This window comes from Condylura cristata, unplaced genomic scaffold, assembly GCF_000260355.1.
Source record: "Condylura cristata isolate star-nosed mole 26May11 unplaced genomic scaffold, ConCri1.0 scaffold00011, whole genome shotgun sequence".
Taxonomy (NCBI): domain Eukaryota; kingdom Metazoa; phylum Chordata; class Mammalia; order Eulipotyphla; family Talpidae; genus Condylura; species Condylura cristata.
In genome coordinates, this window is record NW_004567112.1 from 18,467,249 (window position 1) to 18,490,941 (window position 23,693).

The following is a 23,693-nucleotide window of genomic DNA, read 5'->3' on the forward strand; positions in this document are numbered from 1 at the left end:
AGACCTCTCCTGACCCACCTGCTGTGCCCCTCCGCAGTATACTTGGTTGATCTGCCTGTTCTGCTCCCCACTCTGTCTCTGGTGAATCCTCTCACTACCCCTGCACCTCTGGTCTGTACCCCAGTTCTGTTTGCATAAATAAATAAATCTTTAAAATAAATATATATTTACTTGCAAGTGAGTGGGGTTACTGATCAAGTGTACCTGATTCTCTTCATTTAAGACTAAGACGTCAGGGGTTGGAGCAGACAGACTGTTCAGTCTAGTTTGGAAGGTAGGCAACCTCACCTAAGCCAGGTGTTAGTTTAGGTCCCTGATTCCATCTACAAAAGAGTTCTTAACTTTCTGCCATTTCCCACTGTCCCGGGCCACTATCTTCTATCCTCTGCTCTTTGGATTATTGCTGTGGTCTCTTCTCAACTGCGCCTCCAAAAGGTCCTCCATACCACTGCCAGAACATTCTCTCAAAAATGTAAACTGGCTAAATTAGTAATCTGCGGGGAATCCTTCAGTGATTTAATGGCCTGGGGCGGGGGTGGGCGGGGTGGGGGTGGGTTAGGGAACAAAAGCAAACCCAAAAAACCCAGAATTTTTAAAATTTGGAAACCAAAATTTTAATGAAATATTTTAATTCCCTTTGTGTTTCTGAGGATGAGCTAATCAGATATAATTTTCTTTGGCCCTTAATTAAACTTTGTATAATTGGGAAGGTTGTCCTTTATTAAACACTTTCCAACCGCGCTCCCGAAAGAAAAATCACCTGAAAGGTTTATGTCCTTCGGCGCTCTCCGTACATGACTGAATCCTCATTGGCTGGGAGCGCTGACGTCTTATTGTGGTGCGGTCGCATATTTCCGAGGAGGGGGTTTGTGGTATAACACATGCAACTGGGACCGATGGCTCAGAAGCCGCTGCGCCTGTGAGTGACCCTGAAGCTGAAGTGTGCGTGTGTGTGTGTGTGTGTGTGTGTGTGCATGTTTTAAAGGGTCTTGTTCGTGACTGAAAGGGAGACGAGAAGGGTGGGAACGGGAACTCAGATCGCTTCTTTCAGTGGTCGCCCGGCGGGAGCGGGAAGCTCGGATCCCTTCTTTCGGTTGTTTCCCCGACCTGTTTTGCTTCCTAGAAGGTAATCTCTTGGCGACACTCGCTGGGAGAAGCGGAAGCTGCCAGCCTCGGGTCTCAATCTTAACCAGCTCTGCCCCAGCACATAAGTTCCACTTTATCTCCTCATCATGTTTGTTTATTTTCAAACTTTTCTGGGCACGGATTCCATTGATAGACGCTGGTCAGTGGTGCACTATTTAGATAGATAGTACGCCTGCTCTCTAGGGCACCTTTTTGGGAGAAGAGGGCGCTCGGATGGTAGAGAGAGCTTCCACTATTCGTTGAACAGTTGCATTTTGTTCAGTAGGCACTGTGTTTAGGTATTGCACAGATGGAGTTTCTGCTTTAGTGGAATTTGTATTCTAGAAGAACATAAACCAGCCCAGTAATTGTAAGATCATGGTACTGGTAAATGTCAGGAAGAAAACGTTCACGGGTGTGGGAGAGTTTGTAATAGGGCTTAATATGACAGTTCCACGAAGTGAGGCTTGAGCCTAGTTGAGTAGTTTTGTCTTTATCCGTTAAAAGACAGAGAACTGTTTAAGATCAGTTAGCATGATCAAATTCTCATTTTGGAAACGATTGTGGCCGCTGCTTGGAGAATGAGTTAGAGCCAAAATAGAGCACAGCTGGATTTAGATAGAAGTCCGGATTTAGACAGAAGTGCAGGGATTCCATTTGTTAAGGTGTTGGACTCCACAGGGCTGGAAGATGATTAGGTTGTGAGGAGAACGAGCCAGCATTGTCAGGGGCCTGAATTTCTGTCTTTCTGTGGTGGGCTAGGAGACACTGGGTAAGAGGCCAGCTGAGAAGGAGGTGCCCTGTGATGGACCAACTGGATGATGACTCTCCCAGAAACAACCATAGTCACACATGACAACTGCTATGTTGGGGGAGGTGGGGGCTAGTGTGATGTGGGCACCAGGAACTGGTGTGGTCCCTAGAAGAGTTGGTGCTCATAAGATAAAAATGCCTAATAGTTTATTACAGAGCTTGCTCTGAAATGCTGTGTGGATTTCTGAAGTTTTGAGACGAGAGCAATTTTCAGAGCCTGGCAGGGAGGCTTTAGATGTGTGCTAGGCCTTGAAGGATGATCAGGTGGAACTGTTAGACATCACTGCCACAGGACTGGCAGAAGCAGAGAGTGATCGGATTGGTAGTGGGAAATGTTTCTGGTAGGATAATTTCGAGAAAGCACTAGGAAGAGCAAACAGGGACTTGTGGAAGGCTGTTTCCCAGGCAGTGGTGTGCTAATATTTTTGAGGAAAAAACAAGTGACTTTATGTAGGATGAATAGGAAGAAGAAAAAGCTTTAGAAGAAAATTAAGTGCATTTTATGCAATTAATATAATGCATTTCACTTGGCTTTATTCTCTTATAGTCTCCTACTATATCACAGGATTCTAAGTTGCTCAGCCCTATAGTTCTATCTGTATTTTCCCTCATACCTCATTTCCCATTGTACTTCTACACTCCATTTTTGTTCAAGTTCATAATTCTAAATTTCTCATTTGTTTCTCTCCTCCCCATCTTCATTTGACATTCCCTTTGGCAGGGATACTTCACTATAATCACATGTTCCTCCAGGCCTTCTTCTTTAAAATTCTTCTAAAGCAAAGGTAGTCATGTCACTACCCATCTTGAAAATGTTCTGTAACATGGGCAATAAAAGCATACCAGAAAAAAACATGCTGACAAAACATTAAGAACTGTGATACTTGAAGTTGGATTAAAAAACATTAAGAAGGTGATATGAAAAGTAGAAGAACCATGTAAATTAGAATTATAAAACTCAGAAATGAGATGATAGAATAAATTATTTCACAACTTGGGGTCAGTCTGATTTGTAAAGCTCAACTCTTGATAGTTTCTACTCTCTGCCTCTTAACATTTTAGCTCCTATTATTGGCCTTTTCATAACTATCAGAGGATCCCTTTCCATGATGGTAAGCTCTGTGAGGCTTTAACTGAGCCTCCCTGCTCTTTGTACTCCTGAGATGTCTTAACATAGTGTGTGGATATTGCACTTAGCATACTGTTGGTACCCCAGAGTGTATTTGATGAGTGGATGACTGACATCCTCTGCTGAGATAGTGGCAGTGGAAATAAAGAAGGACAGAAGGAATGTGAAAGATATTTGGGAAAGGGAATGATGAAATGTAATGATTGGATGAGGAATTTTTGACTTTTGAATTTTGACCCATGCACAAAACTTGGGAAGAGAGAAGAAGCTGGTTCAATTTTGGAGGAGATAAGCTAAACCTTAGATCTGATGTCTTGGAAGTGACACTGAGGCCTTAGGCAGAGCGGTCAGTAATAGGTCACATGCACTGAACCTTTAGGGGACCTCACAGAGACTGGATCACTTATCTGTTAAATCCAGGAAAATTGGCAGGCCTGCTTATGTTTCCTGAATAGCCTTAATGTTTATCTTTTTTTGCAGCTTGGCTTGTGGAGATGTTGAAGGAAAATTTGATGTTTTATTCAATAGAGTTCGAGCAATTCAAAAGAAAAGTGGAAACTTTGATGTAAGATGTTTCTTTTTGCTAAATTTAATTTTACTGTTGTAGACAAACATACTGAAATAGTTTGGGCTTCTTATTCATTTCCAAACTGAATTTTTGTCCAATTGAGTTCCTTTCTGAGCATAACTGCAGAGTAGTGGGAGAAGGAAGACCTGTGTTTTTTTTTTTTTTAAAGATTTATTTATTTGTACATACAGAACTGGGGTACAGGCCAGAGGTGCAGGGGGTGAGAGGATTCATCAATGACTGTGGGGAGCAGGACAGGCAGATGTACTGAAATACACTGCTAAGGGGAGCATCGGGCATGTCAAAAAAGGTCTGCCGTGCCATGCCAGGGATCGAACTTGTGCTGCAGTGGCTGCTGTAGCTTCATAGAGATGCGCTTTAATCCATTACGTCACTAGGGAGGGCCCAGGAAGACCTGTTTAATTTTTAATACTTTTAAAATTTGAGCCTTGTTACTTTATTACTGTACACCAAACAGACTAGTAAAATCTCCCTGGGTTAGATATATTTTTTGTGGGTATGATACACATTAAGTCAGATAATATATGTGTAAATGCCTCACAAACTAAACAACCCTACAAACATGTTGGGTGTGGTTACCAATTAGGATGTAAACTCCTAAAGTACAGAAGGCTCTCTGTGGTATGCAGATAATTTGTTCACTGGATTAAAGATCTGAATAAAGAGGCAAGAGATGTTCTTCTTAAGCCCTTTCTCTCTCTCTCGGTATCTAATATTTAAAGTTTTGCATTTCACAGAGGATTTCTTTAAGGTCCATTTTTCTATCTTTCCCTGACCACATCTTCCCCATCCCCTATTTAAATTGGATAGCCAGTGAACCAAAATTTAGTAATTTGTAAAATCAGATAATTACTTTAATAACTACTAAAGCATTGTGTATTGAAATTTTGCAAACTGTTTTGGGATCACTAAGTAGGGTGATTATTAAATAATGTTACTATCAAATGTGTATACCGTTTGATTAAAAACAATTCATCTGTTTAAAAAATTCATTTTAGCTGCTGTTGTGTGTAGGAGATTTCTTTGGCTCTGCGCCAAATGCTGAGTGGGAGGAATATAAAACTGGCATCAAGAAAGGTACAGAAATTTTTTTATTTTTTTCAGAAATTATTTTTATTTAACCATTGATTTCTTTCTTTTTTTAAGATTTATTTTATGCATACAAGAGCTGTAGACTAGAGGTACAGGGGGTGAAAGGATTCACCAAAGACAGAGCAGGAAGGAGAACAGGGGGATTTATTGAAACACATTGCCGAGGGGAGCAGTGGGCAGGACAGGAGAGGTCAGCTGTACCAAGTGGGTCAGCTCCCTGGCTGGGGATTGAACCTGTGCTGCAGTAGCTGCTGATAGCTTCAAAGTGCTGAGACTTAACCCCTTGAGCCACCCTGAAGGCCCTTAGCAAATGTTTCTGACAGTTTTAGCCTACACCATTCTTGCTGGGTTGTTTTTCATGTATGTTAGTTATTTAAGGATTTTTCCATTGAGCTCTGTTTTAATGTGGGAAGCATAACCATGTATCTAAATGTTCACATTTTAAATTTGGTTTGATTTAGTTTCAGAAAAAGAACTCTTCTAAGTAGCAGAAATTGAGTAAATGCCATCGGTATCTCTCTCCAGTTTTAGTACCTGTATGAAGGCTTTTAGGGTCTGTGTTTTTCTAATTATATGTTGACCATCCTCTATAGGAGGCCACCTCATCAGCTAGTGATCGTTAGGCCATAAGATTATAATGTGTCCTAAGCGTGTTTCACAGATAGGATTGCAGGCTCTACTCTGGTTGTGAATACTTTTTGCCTTTAGGGAAGCACTTTTCACGTTCCACAGCAGATCTAGTAACTCTTTGGCGCCGTGCTTCTTCTCCCTAGCTCCTATCCAGACATATGTGCTGGGTGCCAATAACCAGGAAACAGTAAAATATTTCCAAGATGTTGATGGGTGTGAATTGGCTGAAAATATTACTTATCTGGGTAAGTCAATATTTTTTCTGTTTGTAATGAACATAATATAGTGTGCCCATGAATTAGTCTTCCAGAAATTTATGGCTGAATTCTTCTGTATTACTGCCTAAACATACAAAGCTTAGTGTTCTTTTTCAAAGTCTGTATCTACACCCTTAAGACTGAGGCATTTTTTTCTCTGTCTCTCCCTCCTTTGTTTCCACAACCTAATATATTCTCTTTCCACGACTAGGGGAATAAGCTACCTGACTACAATGCGTGAAGGACTTCATATTTAAATTAAGAAATTCCATGTTTGTGTCCTCACCATAAAACACTGCTTGCATGTGTGTGAGTGATCTCTCCCTCTCCTTCTCACTCTCTACACACACACACACACACACACACACACACACACACACACACACACAACAGCAGGGGTTTGAGGCAAAATTTTATAGTATTTTAAAAATACTCAACATTGAAAGAACCATTAACGGAGATTTGGGGATTGTGCTGTAATGGACTGCTCTGCCCTTTATATTTCTTCTGTCACATTTCTCTAGAAAGCATCTGTATTTCTTTTGTCACACTCTCCCCATCATAGTTGTGAAATAATAAGTTTTGAAATCCTGTTGTTGTAGGTCTCAGAAAGGGCCTGATGGTCATAGGATGTGGCAGTTCTCAATGTGGTTATTAGATTTGAGTTAAGATCCCTGCTGTAAGCTCTTTGGCAGTCATTTTACAATATGAGATAGTGTCAGGAATGTAAGGGCATTTGAGGTACTGGGGTTATTTTTTGAGACCCAGGAGTAAATAATGAATTGATGGTGAACATACGCTAGAGAGCTTAAAGTGCTGACAAGAACATCCAATGTACTTTTGGAATGTCATACACTCTTGAAAGAGTGTATGAACAAAGTATTGTAGAGTACAGGTTTTGGAGAGTTGGTCCCATAAAGATGAAAAGACTGAGAAGAGCATTGACTTGCTAAGGAAGAAATACAGTCAGGGAAGCAGACAGATAGTAATGCCCTGGCGGAGGGTGTATTTCTGTCCAGAGGGCAGACAGAGAGGTGAAAGTGATTACAGCGGCACTTGCAAAGATAGAGAGAGGTATTGTCAAGTGTATGGACCCTGAGTGAAGAGAGGTTAGTTGCAGGAAAAGAAGTCTCTGGCAATTGAAGGATGGTAGTAACCTTTGAGAGCCTGGTGGCAGGGAGAACATGGCAGTGTGCTGAGGACTGCAAAGCTCTGCAAGAGCATGTCCTCCTCTTTTGAGAAATTTGAAACAGAACATGAACTTCTAAGCGTGTTTGTTCCTTTGTTGGCTTTTTATTAGTTATGTGTGTGCCTTTTCACTCATTCCTTTATTAGCTGTGTGCTCCTTTTTCTTTCATTGTTCCTTGTAGTATGTGTGTTCCATTATTAGTTAGTGTGTTCCTGTTCAGAAAAGAGTAAGATGTTCTGTTCTTTTTTGACTGAAAAGAGCCCTTTGAGAAGAGACTCAGTGGGTGAAAGGGGGGTGAAAAGTGATGGAACAAGGTCTAAGAGGCCACAAGAAGGACCGGAGTCAAGGGCACAGCCAGGATAAGTTTAGAAGAGGGTAGAATCTCTAATTTTTGCCAACAGTTGCTCTTTCCAAATGTTTTCCTTCAATTGGAAGTTGTTGCTCCATGAAGAATACATCTGTTCAAGATTAAATTTCTTCAAAACAGCACTTATTTTTTCTTCTAATTGCCTCTCCCTGTGTCCAGATGTCTGGGTTTCTTAGTATCTTCTGAAAGGTAGAAAGGTTTTTTCTAAATTAGTACCTCCTGCCTTTTTTCATTTGTAACCTGAGCGGCCTCCACATAAGGGTGGCTCTTGCTGACCGAGCCGCCTTGCTGTTGGGGTCTAGCTTTCAGACCCAAGAAGCCGATGAGAGGTGGGGTACTACAGGATATAGAAAAAGCAGGGAGGGAGATTCATGGTGCAGGGAGAGTCAGCTCTATGGTGACATTTCATTCTACAGTTTTGACTATAGTGTGTGTGTTTTCTTTGAACCTAGGTCGGAAAGGTATCTTCACCGGAAGCTCGGGGCTGCAGATCGTGTACCTCAGTGGGACAGAGTCCCTAAATGAGCCAGTCCCAGGTTACAGTTTCAGTCCCAAGGATGTGTCTTCCCTGAGAACAATGCTGTGTTCAACATCCCAATTTAAGGGTGTTGATATTTTGCTCACATCCCCCTGGCCCAAGTATGTGGGGAACTTTGGGAATTCTTCTGTGAGTAGTGCTTGTTCAGTTGGAATTTCTAAAAGCAAGTTGTACTAACTTAATTTGGACATTTTTTTGGTCTTTATATTTGAATATTTGAATGCTTGGTACCACTCATTAGAGATATTTTATGACTCTTCAAGACACTTCAAACTCAGCTGACTGAAGCAAAAGTTGATCCTATGAAAGTTGATTCACAGATGAGACTGCTGCTACCTTAATGATAAATGAATGGTTCTTTAAATTATTGTCTTAATTTCAAGTGCTCTCTTTCAAGCCTCTGCTTAATACGTTTTGAGGGTTCACAGAAAATCAGAAGAGGTTTATGACTAGTGGCAGCTCTACAGCTGTATTTCTCCCTTTCGGCTCTGCACTGTGGCCTTAGGCTATCAGAGTATTTTTAAAGGTGGAATCTCTTTGAGATTGAGGATCTGATTTAAAGATGGGAAGCAAGATGTTGAAAACTTCGCACTGCTCTAGTGGGAAAGCTTTAATGTTGGAGTGCAGTGCTGCTCACCATCTTAATAATTGTGTAAACAGGCTAGAAGAGGTCCGCTGGGGTGGTGAGTGACAGCTGTTACAGGATGAGAAATGCTACATTGGAAAGAAGCTTAAGGGAGATCTTGAAAGGTTGTGTGAAGGCAGAAAGCACCTGCTGAGCTGCAGGAAAGGGAAATGTAGATACAGTTAGGGACAAATGTCATTTAATAAAGAGTTATTTGGAGACCCAATAGAGAGTCTTGTAAACCACTCCCTGTGAAATTTCTCAGAGTTTGTTCATGACCAAAAAGGCCAGGAGATCAGATACCAACCATGGTCAGGCAGAAAGTTGAAAGGAAAAGGAGCAGTGCTTTCTTCCCTACAAACTCAGGGTTATTCTTCACCTGGAGTATGAGAGAAAATTCAGCAAAGCTCAGGAAGACCCCAAGGAGCATTCAAGTGATGCCGGAAGTGGAAAAGATATGTGTGTTTTCCATAAGGAAGGATAAGAGGGAGGCCCCTTCAATTTGGGGTGCTAAATCAGTTTATAATTTGTAATTGAAAGTTTATAAGTAACCATACCCTATATTTATAGAGGAGAAATCAGCAAAAGGTATCAGTCCCTAAGATGATATGACTGATCTCGAGACCAATTCTGAAGGAGGCAAGCATAAAACAAAAAGAAAGTTCTTGCTTTATGTAGTAGAAAATTAGTTTTACTTATTTATTTCCAGCTAATACCTCCCCTTAGAATTGAGTTCATAAATAATGTTATGAATGAGAGTTTACTTAATTTGCTGTTAATTGAAACTGGGATGTGCTGGGAACAAGTTTTAACTGTTGACAGATTTTATGTTATAAACTTTATAACAATTGCATGGTTGTGCCTTTCCATCAACCAGAGTGGAGAGCAGAACAGGTACCTTAAGTGAAACAAAATAAGTACATGTTTATGTGAAGTTTTTCAGAGAGAGAGAGAGAGAACCAAAAAAGATTGAAATTTTTCTAATTGCTTGTGTGTGGAATTCACCATGCAAATCCTGGCCTGCCTTTGTATCCACATACAAATTTCAGTATCTCCTTATATCTTTGCTTTTCTCGATAACTCTTAAGGTTTCTTATGACTGGGTTTCCGTTTACTAGGGAGAAGTGGATACAAAAAAGTGTGGCTCTGCTTTGATCTCCAGCCTAGCCACAGGCCTGAAACCAAGGTACCATTTTGCTGCTTTGGAAAAGACCTACTATGAAAGACTTCCATACCGGTGAGTAGTACCTTGTTTGGTTTTTGGCTTGTTGAAGATTTGGCTTGGATTTTCCATGCAGATACCTCAAGCTCATTTTAGCCATATAATGTCTTGGTTCCACAGAGCCACTCAGGCACTGAAATGATTGACTCTGAAATCATTCAACTTTTCTGACTGTAAATTTGAAATACACACGAACACACATACATGTGTATGTGTGTGTGTGTGTGTATTATTTATATATATATATATCCCATTAAGATTTGAGTATCTGCATACCAATATTAATGGATCCTCAGAGCTTAATATAGCACAGTAGGTCCTGTTTTGATCAGGTCAAACCAGTTTTGAGAACTCAGTTCTCAGTATAATCCCTCCAGAAGTATTTCAATTTAGGAATTAAGAGCTTGTATTGAAGGTTTTTTTTTTTCCAGTTTTTATTTGGAACTAATTTTTTTTTAAGGTTGTTTTACAGAGGAAAGAAAACCAGTGATTTTTTGAGTGATAGAGTTAACTCTTCTTAACTGATAAAGGGGCATGGATAATCCCTAAAGTAATTTATAAAAACCTTTTTAAAAAAGATTTATTTATGCCATTAAAGAACTGGGGTATAGCCCAGAGGTGTGGGGGATAAGGGATGAGAGGATTCATCAGAGACAAGAGTGGAGAGCAGAACAGGCAGATCTACTAAACACACTGCTGAGGGGAGCAGAGGGTGAGATAAGAGAAGTCTGCTGCACCATATGGGTCACCTACCTGGCCAGCGGATCAAACTCTTGCTGCAGTGGCTCTGGACAGCCTCATAGTGCTGACACTTAACCTCTTGCACCACCAAGGAGGCCCCCTTTTTTTAAAAACAGAAGTAATATATGTGTTATTGAAAAATACAGGTGGGAAAAATGAGAATAACCTGCCCTTTCCCTTTCCACAAAATGAAGAGACTAACCTGCCCTTTGTACTCCCATAGCCTAAGATACAAATGTAGGCTTTAGAGAGTTTTCTGTTAGACTTATAATATTATTTACAATTACTACTTAATATTTGCATTAGCCATTTAAGACACCTATTTTTGGTTTTTATTATTTTAGCTTTTTATTAGACAAAAGAGTCATATAGTGAACCTACCCTTCACCTAGTGTCAGCCATTAGCAATATTGTGCCAGTTTTGTAACTTTTAAAACCTAAAGTTGGAGTTTTTGTACTTTGGCTATATGATCTTGTTTTTCCCTCATGGCAGTCCTGTGAGCTGGGATTGTCCTTCAGATATGAAGGTGACATCTGAGATGATGTTATTGACAATAATGGACTTGAGACCTGGCTTTTTTTTGTGGCTTGTGGAGTTTACATATTTTATAATTGTGAATCAAAAGTAAAGTTTGTTGATAACCCATTACCTCTCAAATATGTTTTAGAAACCACATTGTTCTGCAGGAAAATGCACAGCATGCCACCAGGTTCATAGCCCTGGCAAATGTTGGAAATCCAGAAAAGAAAAAGGTGAGGATTTGAGAACTGGGGTAGGTTAATATTTATTGTCTGCTTGATAAATCTTTCTCTTACCCAGTTGAGCCTTGAGATCTTTTCTTTCCCCACCTGTAAAGTCCTAGAAGCTCCGTGGCTCCTTTGTAAAGATATGGCAATGAAAAGTCAATTTTCTTTAGGTCCTTTCTTTTTTTAAGATTTGTTTATTCATGCGTATAAGAACTGGGGTGCAGGCCAGAGGTGCAGGGATGAGAGGATTCACCAGAGGCAAAGTGGAGAACAGAACAGGTGCACTGACGGAAACACACTGCTGAGGGGAGCAGCAGGTAAAATAGAAGAGGGTAAATGAAATAGAATATACCAGAAAAGTCCTTTTTTTTTTTTCCTCATTGACCTAAAGAGAGCATTTCTGACTCTCCAGCCAACAGCAGGATGTTGTGAATTGTAACCTGTAAGACCAGAACAATCTGGCAACTGGGAATACAGGCAATACTAATCTAAAAAGTATATATTGTAACGTGACACAAATAATGTACATACCAGTGTAAGCAAAGACAAGGCTTGTTTTCCATAATACTTTAAGCTTTTTAAGCCCACTGTGTTCTTAGCAAGTTTAGATCTGTAATTTATTTTTTTTAAATTTCCCTTTAAAAACCAAAGAGCACTCACAACATTATTATTTTGTTACTTTACTACCAGAGACATGTTAGCCTCAGCTAGAAGCTATTCATACTGCAAAAGTGTATGCACAAAATAAATACTTAAAAAAAAAAAGAATTAAAAGTTAAAAAGAAAAAAAAAATGTATGCATGTTGTAAAATCTGGCAAGCATTATTGAATTCATCTCAAAATTTTGTTCTAATTTATACCCTTCCAGCTGTGTATTTTTTTCTACAAACATTATCACTGAGTAATGTCAAATTTTTATTAAAGTTTTTGCCAGTCTGATAGGTGAAGATGGTGTATCATTATTAATCAGAAGAATTGCTCTGATCATCATTGATGTTATGGGTTTATACTTACCACATGTGAAGTTTTTGATATGTGTGCCATTAGTCTGAGATTCTAGATATGTATGTGAATATTTACTTATTTGCTGCTGGTCCTTAGAGGATTTTTCAACATCTTCAACAGAAATTGTATAATAAATGAGGGAAACAGTGAGGTTGTCCACTTTAATTTTCTTTACTTTTTTCTAGTTTAGTTTTAATTAGAAAAAAAAAAAAGAACAGAAGTACATTGATTCTCCTGACAAGTTATGCAAGAATACAGGTGTCAGAGGCAGAAGCAATTTGCTTTTAAGGGTTTCTAAGCAAATCCCTCTAGGCATATAGTGATGGTTCTTCTGTGTAAGGTGATTTTTCTAAGGCTGGAGCTGATTTGTTGCTTGTTATTTTGTCACTCTTGGTTAGCTCCTGCAGATTACTGAATTGACATTTGATTTACTGTGTATTCTCTGAGCTACAGATGGGCCAGTTACTGCTTTTTAAATTTTACTCAATTTCTGAAACTTTGTGTGAAATCTTCACCATAAAACTGGTTGGTTACATTTGAGCAAACAGTATTTCTCTTAATGTTGTGTTGTTTCTCTCCAAAGTATCTTTATGCATTCAGTATTGTTCCTATGAAACTAATGGATGCAGCAGAACTGGTAAAACAACCTCCAGATGTCACTGAAAACCCGTACAGAAAATCTGGAAAAGAAACATCTGTAGGGAAACAAATTCCTGCCCCAGAGGTATGATCTGACTCAGAGGTGGCATTTTCTAGGCAGGTTTGCCCATTACTAATCTACTTTCCTTGGTTATAGTTTAACTCAAAATACAAATTTAATCCTTAACACCTCTTTTTTTTTTTAAATCCTTGGAAAACCATGGTGGTGTTAGAAAACCTTATTGTGGTTTGGGTGAAGAGTTTCATATGTTGGGTCTTTCTCTGTTTGAGTCTGATTCATTCGTTGGACTTAAGAGTTTCGTATGTTGCCTTCCTTTTTCTAGCCTTAACTTTTCAGGGAAGGAGCCAAGTGCTGAGGAGCAGTGTAATGAGTCTAAGTAGGTAAATAAGATTCACACTGAGGACATTTCTTTTTAAGAAACTTTCTGATAGTTTTTTCCTCTAAACCAAGGAATATTGAGTACCTTTACTAGTATTCATGGCCTGCTTTCTCAGGCTTTCTTTTTCCTTTATTAGTAAACTTATCTTTCTAATTAAACTTGATACTTAGAATTCTGACCCTTTCTTTTTCCTTTATTAGTAAACTTATCTTTCTAATTAAACTTGATACTTAGAATTCTGACCCTTAAGCTGTATGATGCTTATGGCATATCAGAGAAAGTGTTAGGGGGGAAGGATGTCCTGAACGAACTCTACAGATACAGGTTTTGTGGACTCCACCTCACTCTAGACACCGAAACTACAAATCCCAGCAACACCAAAGGGAGGACTGCTAGGACCCGAGGGGTGGAGTTAAGCAGCCATTTGAGGTTTATGGATATAAGACCAGACATGCTGGGCTTGAGGGCTCTTTCTCTTGGCCTCATGGCTGGCGGCTGGTTGCTTGGCTCTGGATCAGCTTTTTTTGGGGGGGGTTCTATGTCAGCAGGAACTGGTAGGACGCATTAATTAATCTGTATCTCTCTGTCTTTCCCTGGGTTGTTCCTTTTCTTTTTCCCTTGTAAATAAACCCATTATTGACATTTTGTGTGTGTCTGCAGTTGAATCTTAAGTGTACGTGTAAGGTCCCACAGACAAGCTGCCCAGATCACATTGGGTGGCTCTGTAACAAAAGAAAAAAAAAACTTGGGTGGGTTCAGATTGTTCTGTTTAGGGAAGAATTGCTTTATAACTTCTGTTTTCATTTGTTTTTGCAAAGAGATGAATTTGATGGTATAAACCTGAGAAATGTTGAGAAATATGATTGAGAATCCAGGCATCAGGATTGGGTATATGTTTTCATTAGAATAGGCAGAAAGGGCTGAGAAGGAGTGATAGATATGACAAGGCAGGTATATTTCTTTGTATGTGAATTTTTGACTGCTTGGCTAATGGTTAATTTGATCATGTTTACTCTTCTGCCTTTGGCCATTGCAGGAGGAATCATCCTGTCAATTTTTCTTTGATTTAAACGAAAAGCAGGGAAGGAAGCGTTCATCTATGGGCAGAGATAGCAAGTCTTCTCCTCACCCAAAGCAGCCTCGCAAACCTCGTAAGTACCATTGTTCCAGAGGTCTCTTGTGTGAGCAATAATTGCTATTTAAGGTCTTGTTTGGGAAATAGCATGGCTAAGACAACCTGTTTTGGCAGAGAAAAATTGTACAATGAATCAATAATAAAAACAATACAAAGATGGCCTGACTTGGAAGTAGTCTCATGTGACTCTTGTAACATTAGGGAAAGAGCTCCCTTTGTGTCTGTGAAATGAGGTAACAAGCCTCATGTAGAATAAATAGTAGAATAATCAAACTGGTAGAAAGAACTTAAAGGCTATTTTATCAAGATTTCTCTTTCTTCACCCTTTCACAGGTGAAGAAATTGACCTTGGGAAAGTCTCCTCTTGTCCAGAGTCATGTGGCAAGCTAGTGGCTTTGCTGGGGTCAGAAGCGAGGCTCCTGACACAGTTCAGTGTTGCCAGTTACATGCTATTATAGTCAATAGGTTGTTATCCTTTCGTGTGTCGCTTTCATATGGATTGGCTACAAATTCAGGACTTCTGTAATAGAGATTAGCTTTCATTATTAATAGTGATGGGGTGGGGATAGCTTTCATAGTGAAAAGCACAATAGCCTACACAACGGGAAGTGCTTATATACCAGTCTGTTGGATGTCATGATTAGACGAGGTTGCATATGCTGGAGTTGGTTGCTGGAGTTTTTGAACCTTACTAACATTTGGCATTCTTCCACATGAAGCTCAGCCTCCAGGACCATGTTGGTTTTGCCTTGCCAGTCCTGAAGTAGAAAAGCATTTGGTGGTCAACATTGGCACACATGTGAGTTACTTCCATGAATCTTTTGCAGAGGAAATACATGTTTGTTTTCTATTAACTCTGAGCCATAATTTACATATAATTACCCACTTTAAATATGCAGCCCATCACATAATATGACTTTAAAACATACCCATCACTTCAATCTCTCTTGCCCATTTATATTTAATTCCTGTCCACCCTCTGCATCAGGATTTGCCTTTTCTGGAGATGCTTTATCTTTATATCTAACTTGTTTCTCTTAGCAGAATATTCTTGAGGCTCATCCATGTTGTAGCAAGTGTCAGTTAGTATTCCATTCCTTTTTGCTATCAAATGGTATTCCATTGTATGGACATGCTATATTTTGTGTATACATTCATCTGTTGATAGGCAATTGTGTTGTTTCTACTTTATAACTATTAGGACAAATGCTGTTATCAGCATTGTATGCAAATCTTTATCTGTAAGTTTTTATTTTGTTTGAATAAATACCTAGGAACTGCTGGTAAATTTATGTTTATTTATATTTTAAAGATTTACTTAGTTATGCATAGAGAACTGGGGTACAGGTCAGAGGTGCAGGGGCGGTGAGAGGCTTTACCTGAGACAGAGTTGGGAGCAGAACAGGCAGAGTGACAAAGTACACTGCTGAGGGGAGCAGCGGGCAGGCCAGGAGAGGTCTGCTGCGCTATGTGGGTCACCTCCGGGGCAGGGATCGAACTCGCACTTAAGTGGCTTAAGCTTCTTAGTGCTGTGCTTTAACCTGCTGTGCCACCAGGGAGGGCCCTATTTTTTTAAGAAAATGCCACACTTTTCCAAAATAGCTGACCCATCTTATATGCTCAGTAGCAGTGTATGAGGGATCCAGTTTTTCCACACCCAAACCAACTGTTATTGCATGTATTTTTCATAACAATAATTCTCCTATGATTTCCTAAAGCCAGTTTCACAAGATTGCTCTTTCCCTGACAGATAGGAATGGATTTTGTAGGGCAATGCTTTTACATACTTCTGAATACTGTATATTTAGTGCATAACTACTTTGAATGTGATGAGTTGCTTTTATTAGTAAGTCACTACTTTAACGGACTTCCTTTGTCCTAAAAAGGGAGTCCTGGGCCTTCCCTGGTGGTGCAGTGGGTTAAAGCACAGCACTAAGAAGCTAAAGCCACTTCAGCATGAGTTTGATCCCCGCCTGCCCCGGAGGAAATCCACATGGCGCGGCAGACCTCTCCTGACCCGCCCGCTGCTCCCCTCAGCAGTGTACTTCATCTATCTGCCTGTTCTGCTCCCCGCTCTGTGTGTGGTGAATCCTCTCACCACCCCTGCACCGCTGGCCTGTACCCAGTTCTGTATCCATAAATAAATAAATCTTAAAAAAAAAAAAAAAGGGGGAGTCCTAGTGTCTAGCAAACCCTATTGGGTTAAAAATGTTTGCGTTCTTTTTTAATATATCTTCAGTCAGAAACTTGACTTTATTGGTATTTATATAGAATTATATCATGCTGAGAACTGATTCACACTAAATAAATTAAAGTGATAAATTCTTACTAAAGAATTAGTAAAAAGTATGTAAGCTCCTAATGACAGAAATACCCATTTTTTGGTATGAGTATCTGGAAACCTGAGGTAATAATTATAAGGTTACTTGATAAGCACTAAATCATACTATGAGAATTGGATGTTGAGGGTGATTTTACACAGGCTGTAGAAAACTGACAAATCTCATGTGTCTCACAGGAAGTTATTCTATTTCAGTTTTTCCTGGAGACTTTTCCATGGACAGGACTCATTTAGGCATTATACAATGCTATTCTCTAACCCCTGTGTCTCTGGCTCCAAGTAGACCATGATATCTCCTTTATTCAGTTAGAAGTTTCATTTTCAGTATTACGAGTATACCCTACTTACCTGTGATTAGAATTGGCTGTTTCCCAAGACTCCTGAGGGAAATCTTTACAAATGTTTCTTAACTATGGTGCCTCTACACATAGATCCTTCTATCCATTTTTTCCATTAATTTGTTTAATTATGATTTCTAAGGGTCTAAGATTGTCTCTTTGTCTTGACAATCTGAAAACCCTTTATTGTGGGTTCTTAAAGAATAGAGTCTCAGTTTCATCTTATACTTTAACTCATATCCCTCTCCTGCATCTGTTGTTTCAGACTGAAAAATCCTAGTTTTTTACACATAATGTTTATGTCTTGATTATTGGCACAATTGTATCTCTAGGGGTCTGTGTCTGTTGTATCTATAGAGATCAAGTCTGACAGAGTTGAGCCTTGGACCTGCAGACGAACCCTTCATTGGAAGGAAGAGCAAGCCTGAAAAACCCCTGTTTATACAGGAGTGCTGTTAAGAGTCCAGAATAACTGTTGCAAAATCCATGCATTTTACTTATGGGAGTAGCATTTACTCAGCTCCTGTTTACACATTATTAGAGATAATTCTAGTATAGAGGAGTAATATTAGAAGGTCAGAGATTTGACAGGGAGGGAGGAGATGGACAAGTGTGAACTATTCACAAGAAACATTTGTGGAGGGGTATGTGTTACTGGTCTAGACTAGAAACCTTCAAGAACCTCAAAAGGCACATCACACTGTAATAAATGGCATTATGATAGTGATCCCCCCTTCTCCCCCCACCACATAAGAAAAGATTAAAACACAGGCCTCTTAAAACATAAAATACAATAAATAATGATTATTGTAAACATTTTAAAAGTTGTGCTCAGTTCTCTGTGCCAAATAAATCAAGGATGATTATGCTTTCAGTTTGGTTCTGTTACCTACCATGTTAATCTGTTGGGACTTTTTTCATGGTAGATGAGAAATAACTGACTCCTTCCTTTGGTTTTAACTTTGAACCCCCCACACTAAAAGTATAGTTTGCATTGATCCTTTGAATGTTCTGGTGCTTTCAGTTGCCTGTATTGATAGTCATCTGCTCTTTCCTACTCCTCGTAATGTTTTCCTATCAAACGTGTCAGAGTGCTAGAGTTGTCTTGCATGTATGGCTTTGACAGAAGTATTTTTAGTTGCTACTTCATTGCTGCTATCCAGTGTTAGGAACTGTACTTTCCTACCCCTTTCTGTAAGTTTGAGGTTTTGCCTTTTCCTTCCACCCTCTTCATGTGTTTACTTTCATTTTATAGAGGTTAGTCAGCAATTAAGACTGTAAGTACATTGGATGCTAATAACATTAGCATTGATTGTTGTAACTTAGACAGTCAAAATTTTTTGTAGGTTGTAATTATTATTTTAATTGTATTTTTTTTTATAGAGGTAACAATGGTTTACAGCACTGTATATGAGTTGAGGGTTTAAGTTCATGCATCTTCAGATGTATGTTATATCATTCTCATCACCTAAAATCAGACTTTTAAAGTCAGAGAATTTCTTTGATCACCTCCAAGACACTTTCTCACACCTTCAGGTTCATTCTTTGAACAGGCTTTTCTCCCTGAGGAATCACATGTAACACTGACAGCACATTCTGTGTGTTTCCTCCTCAGTGCTACCTTGCTCTGGCCAAAGGAGGCTTATCTGATGACCATGTCCTCATTCTGCCCATTGGACACTACCAATCAGTGGTTGAGCTTTCAGCAGAGGTAGTAGAAGAAGTGGAGAAGTATAAGGTTACACTGAAACGTTTCTTTAAGAGTCGAGGGAAACGGTGTGTTCTATTTGAGAGAAATTACAAAAGCCATCACCTCCAGCTTCAGGTAGGTATTCTCTGTCCTAAAAGCCCTTTGGGCACCTGTGTGTTGATAAATATTTAAATAATGTCAATTTAGTACTGTTTTAATTAAAATTTAAGTTTTTATCCTAATCTAAAATTAAACACTAATTTTTTAATACTTAAAATTTTAATAGGAACTTTTTGTAGTATTATTTAAATAATGTTCATTTAAAAGGTTTAAAAGTCTCTTTAAAAGGTGATAACTCTAGAGACTTCACAGGGAGATGCATCATCATTGCAAGTAACAGCATAAACAGTAAGAGCCTTGTTTAGAAGAGGAATGTGTAGTTGAGAAAGGTTCCAGGAAAGATTTGGGTCTTGATAACTAGAGTTTGGGAGAAAGTGAATATTTTATGTGGAGGCCCAGTGTGAGTAAAGGCTCAGAAGTTGGAAACAGTCCCCATACCTGGATGGGACTAGCAGCTCAGTCCCATTTTGTTTGTTTATAGACAGCTTATTGATAGTTGTGGTGGTTGTCATTCTAGCACATTTGTTAAGTTTTCAAATGGGCCTGACTCTGCCACATATATTACATAGGAGCTGGCAAAGGCTGGATGCCAAAGAAATCTTTCTCTAGCTTTTCCCACATCAGAAATTGGCTCCCACAGGTGGCAGGATTGCTCATAAGTTTAAGTCCTTACAGACAGACAGACTGACACAGGCCTGTCTGACCTGAGGAGAATTTGTGCTGAGGGGTATTTCTTTTACCCCGATGATGTATTTGCTACTTCTCAGGCATGACCTCTCTGGGTCCTGTACAAAATATTGCTACCAATCTCTTCTTCCCCCGCCCCCCCAGCTCATTCCTGTGCCACTCGGTCGCTGCAGTACTGATGACATTAAAGATGCCTTCATTACCCAGGCGCAGGAGCAGCAGATAGAGCTGCTGGAAATCCCGGAGCACTCTGACATCAAGCAGGTAAAACAGGAGGGAGGGTGATGTTGAGGGAGAAGGCAAGACCTGGTTTCTGACATTTTGTGTTTGAGGTACTAGGAAGGCATTCCAAAAAATGTTAAGTACAGGTAGCCGTTTGAAACGAGAGTGGGGCATTGTTTGGATTGGGAATGGATATGGTCTGAGAGCTGTGCCTTAGTGCTTCCCTGGGAGTAGCAAAACATTTCTTAAGGGAGGAACTTAGAAAGATGGGGGTCACTGGGAGAATCTTTGTAGTATCTGCCATTATGGCATTTTAGACTTTAGTTCCAGTGAGCAGCTTGAGACCTGTAGATGCTCATATCCTTTTTCTTGTGTTTCTGGACTCAATTCTTTGCTAAATTCAAGCTTATAAGAGATGCGCTGGGAATTTAGGGTTGAGAGCGCTATTGAGTCCTCATGCCGCTCTGCTTACTTTTTAGATTGCACAGCCTGGAGCAGCGTATTTTTATGTTGAACTTGACACAGGAGAGAAGCTTTTCCACAAAATTAAAAAGAATTTTCCTTTGCAGTTTGGAAGGTTTGTACACATATAGATGTGTGTAAATGTGTATGTGTGTGTATGTGTATTTTTTAATGTATTTTCAGTGGATCCACTATGAACGAATTAGTGGGTGGCAAGGACGGGGGATTAAAAGGTCAAATAAGAAAAAGTCCCTGTCTCAAGGACCTGGTAATCTTAAGGCAATTTAGATATTTACATATATGACAGTAATTTAATGTAGAATGTAAAACTTACCATAACTGTTTTGAGGACCAGTGTACTTTAGAAAATCAGAAAAGGAAGAACTTGTTTTTACTTGCTCAAAGGCTTCATGAAAGGTTGAAATTGGGTCTTTAAGAGGTAGATTTGCAAGACAGACTTTGGGGTGGTGGTCTAACCTGAGGGAGTAAAGTGTTACCATTAATTGAACATATATTCTTACCAAGAGTATGCCAGGAACTTAACATGCATTGCCTCATTTTATCTTCTTTAAAGTAGGTACTATTACCCCACCTACCAGTATGGAGAATGAAACTCTAGAATTGTATCCAGTGGCACTTGCTGTGATGGGAAGCCTCTGTAATTGCTACTGTCCTGTGCAGCAGTCACTAGTCATGTGAGACTCTAGCAGTTGAATTTTTAATTTAATGTTAATTAGGATTCACAGTTACGTAGCTGTAGCTAATGGTGGCTCCTGTGGCAGACTGCATGGCTCTAGAGGGGCCAGGAGCTTGTCTGGTCACACAGTGGCAGGTTCAGCTGTGGAGCCCCAAAACTTAAGTTCTTAACCTTATTATTCTATAATGTCTTAAAGGCCTGAATGAAAATTCATTCCTGCTGTTCCTATCAAGAATATGAAACACCAGACAAGGAGTGGCATAAAGAAGGCAAAGATTAAAGACCAGAAGTTGGTGAAAAGAGAAAAAGAATATAGAGGGGAGGAGAAAGGGTCCAGAATAGGTTATCTGATGCTGGTGTCTGTGATTTGCAGCTGTTTTTTTTTTTTTCCCCCCTTAGTTAGAACTGAGCTTTCAGGCAACCTTGAATCTTGCACTCATTTGGAAAGCTTCCAAAAATTACCATCATTGGATACATCTGGTCAATGCAGTTGTCTGCATTTTCAAATTGACAATTGATAAACGAGAATAAATACTTTAAGAGCTTCACATCGGACATCATTTTGTTGTTGTTGCCGTCACAAGAGATGCAGATGTGGACCCTGATATAGGCATCTGGTTACAGACATAAGAGTGCATAAGCCACAGAAGAGATTCTTTGGATGACTTTGTGCTCATGATATAGTTCGTTGTTTATTCAACACTGAGTATTTTCCAAAATACTAACTTACTGTTACTTAACATTTTATTATTAACAAGATAGTTCGAAAGACATTTTTTCCCTGCTCTACAACAAAGGTGATTCTATCTTCATTTTATGGGTGAGGAGGAAGACACAAGTTTCTTCCAGGAAGCTTAAACTTGAGTTCAGGTCCTTTGACTTTAGAAGACTCATGATTTTCCTTTCCTTTTTTAACGTATGATGTATAGTCAACGCTTCCATTTATCATACCTTCATAATAGAAAATGAGCTATGTGGATATGTAAATAAAGTTATTTCCATTCTATCATTATCAGTAAAAATAAATGTAAAGCAGTGGCAATTAGAAGGTAGCTTGAGTGTGCGCCTGCCATGCACATAGTTATACTCGAGTCTTGAGAGCCAAGATAAGTTGTTTGCTGTTGAGCTTGTGCTGTTGTGCCTGTGTGTGCCCAAGTCCCCTACGAGGAGAGTGAGGAGTTTTAAGCCAGAGGGGCTATGACATAAGCACCTAACTCTGAGCCATACTTTCAGCAAATTCATGGTCTAGTTGGGATGACACACTGAAGTTTATAGCAGGATGTAAGTGCAGCAAGTTTGGTGCTTTGATTGTGTTTTCTCTGGGCCTCAAAAAATAAAATCCTCTCAATTTGTATATCATTGGTGAAGAAGTCAAGACCGAAAGTTGAAGTAATCTGTTCATGTCATAGATAGCAAGTGGCGGTGCTGGAGATGAAATCCAGCCTCTGCCCTTTCGGACACCAGGGCCTGCCCTCTGATACTAATATAGTTCCAGGTTGTTCAAAAGAGAAATGAGTGGAATGTGAAGATTTAGGAAAGAGGTATAGGACCTGAGCTGGTCACTAAAAATGTGTGTGCACGTTATAGAATGGCAGTGATGACACTAGGGTGTGAGGAAATTGTATGAGCAAAAATCAGAGAAATTTGCCTGTTTTTGTGAGGTGATGCTGAGGTGAGGGCTGTGACTGAAGAGAAATGGGAGAGGGGATTCAGGCTGCTACTCTCCATTTTGACTTCCTTGTGGTTTTTTTGCAGGGAGGTCCTAGCCAGTGAGGCCATCCTGAATATTCCTGACAAGTCTGACTGGAGGCAGTGTCAGATCAGCAAGGAAGAGGAGGAGACTCTGGCTCGTCGTTTTCGGAAAGATTTTGAGCCCTTTGACTTCACCCTGGATGATTAAGCAAAGGGAAAAAGCACTTTATGAACTTCATAGGAAGTAGCAATCTGTGTTGTTTTTTTTTTAAAGAAAACTACAGTCTCCCATGGGGACTGTTTCCCTGCCTCTTTTTGGTGCATTCCCGTGGAACCTGCCTGATGTGAGAGGCTTAAAATGGAATATTTTGGAAAAGTCACATTCTAGGATGAAAATCCTATTTTAAAAGCTACAAATCATTCAGCTACCAATATAGCTCAATTTTGTCAACATTTTCAGAAACATTTAAATTATCAAATAAAACCCAGATGCTTTTCTATGGCTGGAAAGTGTTGTTTCATGTTACTTATAACCACTGAAGTGAAGTATAGTTGACCCTTAAAAATAGGAGTTTGATGTGTAGGTCTACATTGAAATACTTTTTTTGAGATTTCTAACAATTCAAAAAAAACCCAAAATCACGAATGGACTTCATAGCCTAGAAGTATTGGAAAAGTTAAGAGAAAGAAATATTATGAATGCCTAACATATATGTAAATTGTCTTTTATTATCTACTATGAAATATATACAGATTTTATGAAAAATTAAAATTTATCAAAACTTCCACATAAGCAAACTGAATGTGGTGCCATTCACAGTTGAGAGAAATGTAAACAAATGTTAGATTTAGTGGCAAGTCACAACTACATAAAAGTAACTGTAGTGTATGCAATAATTTCATGGCCATGTCCTGTTGCTATTGTGAGTTTTAAGTGTGGTCAATATTACGTATAATCACGGTCCAACCATGCCCAGTGTACTAATTGGAATCCCAAATACTGAGGTGACAGGTTGGGCTACACATGACTTCCAAGAGCACACATGACTCGTTAGTACAGCAGCACATCCTTGAGTTGTTGTGTGTAGGGGGGGTACTTGGGGGCAGATGCAGAGGGTATGGAACAGGAGGTGTATGAGAAGTTAAGCAAAGAACAGCTGAAGACGAATCGTTTATGGAAGATTAATTTTTTTAAATGTG

At 39.4% G+C, this 23,693-nt stretch overlaps 1 protein-coding gene across 1 annotated transcript; it reads left to right on the top strand.

Annotated features, from left to right (window-relative positions):
* The first annotated feature begins 813 nt into the window (after nt 1–813).
* Nucleotides 814–22,993, top strand: CWF19L1 (CWF19-like 1, cell cycle control (S. pombe)). The gene is made up of 14 exons (XM_004680539.2): nt 814–919; nt 3,548–3,632; nt 4,655–4,733; nt 5,522–5,623; nt 7,644–7,858; nt 9,473–9,591; nt 10,986–11,070; nt 12,653–12,793; nt 14,146–14,260; nt 14,964–15,043; nt 18,539–18,748; nt 19,565–19,684; nt 20,122–20,219; nt 22,557–22,993. The coding sequence occupies exons 1-14, from the start codon at nt 882–884 to the stop codon at nt 22,699–22,701; spliced, it is 1,632 nt and encodes a 543-aa protein (XP_004680596.2). The 5' UTR covers nt 814–881; the 3' UTR covers nt 22,702–22,993.
* Nucleotides 22,994–23,693: the final 700 nt, after the last annotated feature.

What these genes read in the sequence shown, in the direction of transcription:
- CWF19L1 (XM_004680539.2), top strand. Translation starts at nt 882, where the DNA reads ATGCAACTGGGACCGATGGCTCAGAAGCCGCTGCGCCT. An exon ending in TAAAACTGGCATCAAGAAAG is followed by an intron (nt 4,734 to 5,521) that starts GTACAGAAATTT and finishes TCTTCTCCCTAG; the next exon opens with CTCCTATCCAGACATATGTG. An exon ending in GAAATCCAGAAAAGAAAAAG is followed by an intron (nt 11,071 to 12,652) that starts GTGAGGATTTGA and finishes TTCTCTCCAAAG; the next exon opens with TATCTTTATGCATTCAGTAT.